Genomic DNA, 839 nt, shown 5'->3' with positions numbered 1-839 from the left:
GGCAGGCAGCTGCAGTGACTCCCCCCACTGCCCAGCGCCCTTACCGGAAAGGGAGGCAGTTGTTGATGTTAGCGATGACATTGGCCCTGTAATTGCGCAGCTGTCTGCATCGCTCCAGAAATCCATCAAAGGCGCGCTGGTAGCTGGTGAAAGGGAAAGGGCACACGTAGGAGCAGCACAAACACTGGGGCCCAAGGGAGGGGCTGGGGCTCTGAGAGAGGGGGCGGCAGGGACCCCTCAGCCCCCAGCCCCGCTCTGGGCATGCATGCCCATCACCCACCTCCTGAGGAACCTGGCCAGCTCTTCCAACAGCAAGGGCTTTATCTGCGTGCCCAGGTCCAGGGTGATGCTCTCAGCCTTGGCCTGGCCCTGGGAGATGATCTGCAGGGGTTGGGGGTGAAACTGAGCAGAAGCCGGCCTGCTCTAGGGCTGGGACAGGGGTGGGCATGGGTAAGACATGGTGCAAGGGGGTGTGTGCTCAGTGGTGAGTGCGTCTGCCCACAGGGAGGAAGCCGGTGTGGGCGGGGCAGCGGGCGCTACCTGGATGATGTCAATGGCCAGCTCACTGAAGCAGCGGCTGTTCAGCCTCAGTGGGGCCTCATCCTTGGTCCAGCGCTTGGACTCCAGCTCCAGAGCTCGGGCCATCAGCTCCCTCACGGTGGCCTGGGGGGGAGGAGGGGCCCGCTCAGGGTAGGGCGAAGCCCATGGGGGCGTCCCTGCCAGGCTCCCTGCCCCCCCATTTCCTTCCCTCTCCCGCTCTGCCCCGCCCAGCACTGGCCCTGGACTCACCACCTCATTGGAGAGGAACGTGGCCTCTAGCAGCCGGATCTGGGTTGGGG

General features: G+C 65.0%; 1 protein-coding gene across 1 annotated transcript; it reads right to left on the bottom strand.

The window, feature by feature from the left end:
• Nucleotides 1-28: 28 nt before the first annotated feature.
• On the bottom strand, nucleotides 29-656 carry LOC104983187 (tumor necrosis factor alpha-induced protein 2-like). Its single transcript, XM_010832646.1, has 3 exons — nucleotides 541-656; nucleotides 281-381; nucleotides 29-143 (listed from the first exon to the last, which is right to left on the bottom strand). Exons 1-3 carry the CDS (start codon nucleotides 643-645, stop codon nucleotides 41-43), a joined length of 309 nt encoding a protein of 102 aa, XP_010830948.1. The 5' UTR covers nucleotides 646-656; the 3' UTR covers nucleotides 29-40.
• Nucleotides 657-839: the final 183 nt, after the last annotated feature.

This window comes from Bison bison, unplaced genomic scaffold, assembly GCF_000754665.1.
Source record: "Bison bison bison isolate TAMUID 2011002044 unplaced genomic scaffold, Bison_UMD1.0 scf7180017861900, whole genome shotgun sequence".
Lineage (NCBI taxonomy): Eukaryota > Metazoa > Chordata > Mammalia > Artiodactyla > Bovidae > Bison > Bison bison.
The sequence above is the reverse complement of the archived record's forward strand: the minus strand, read 5'-3'. Positions and strand labels throughout refer to the sequence as shown.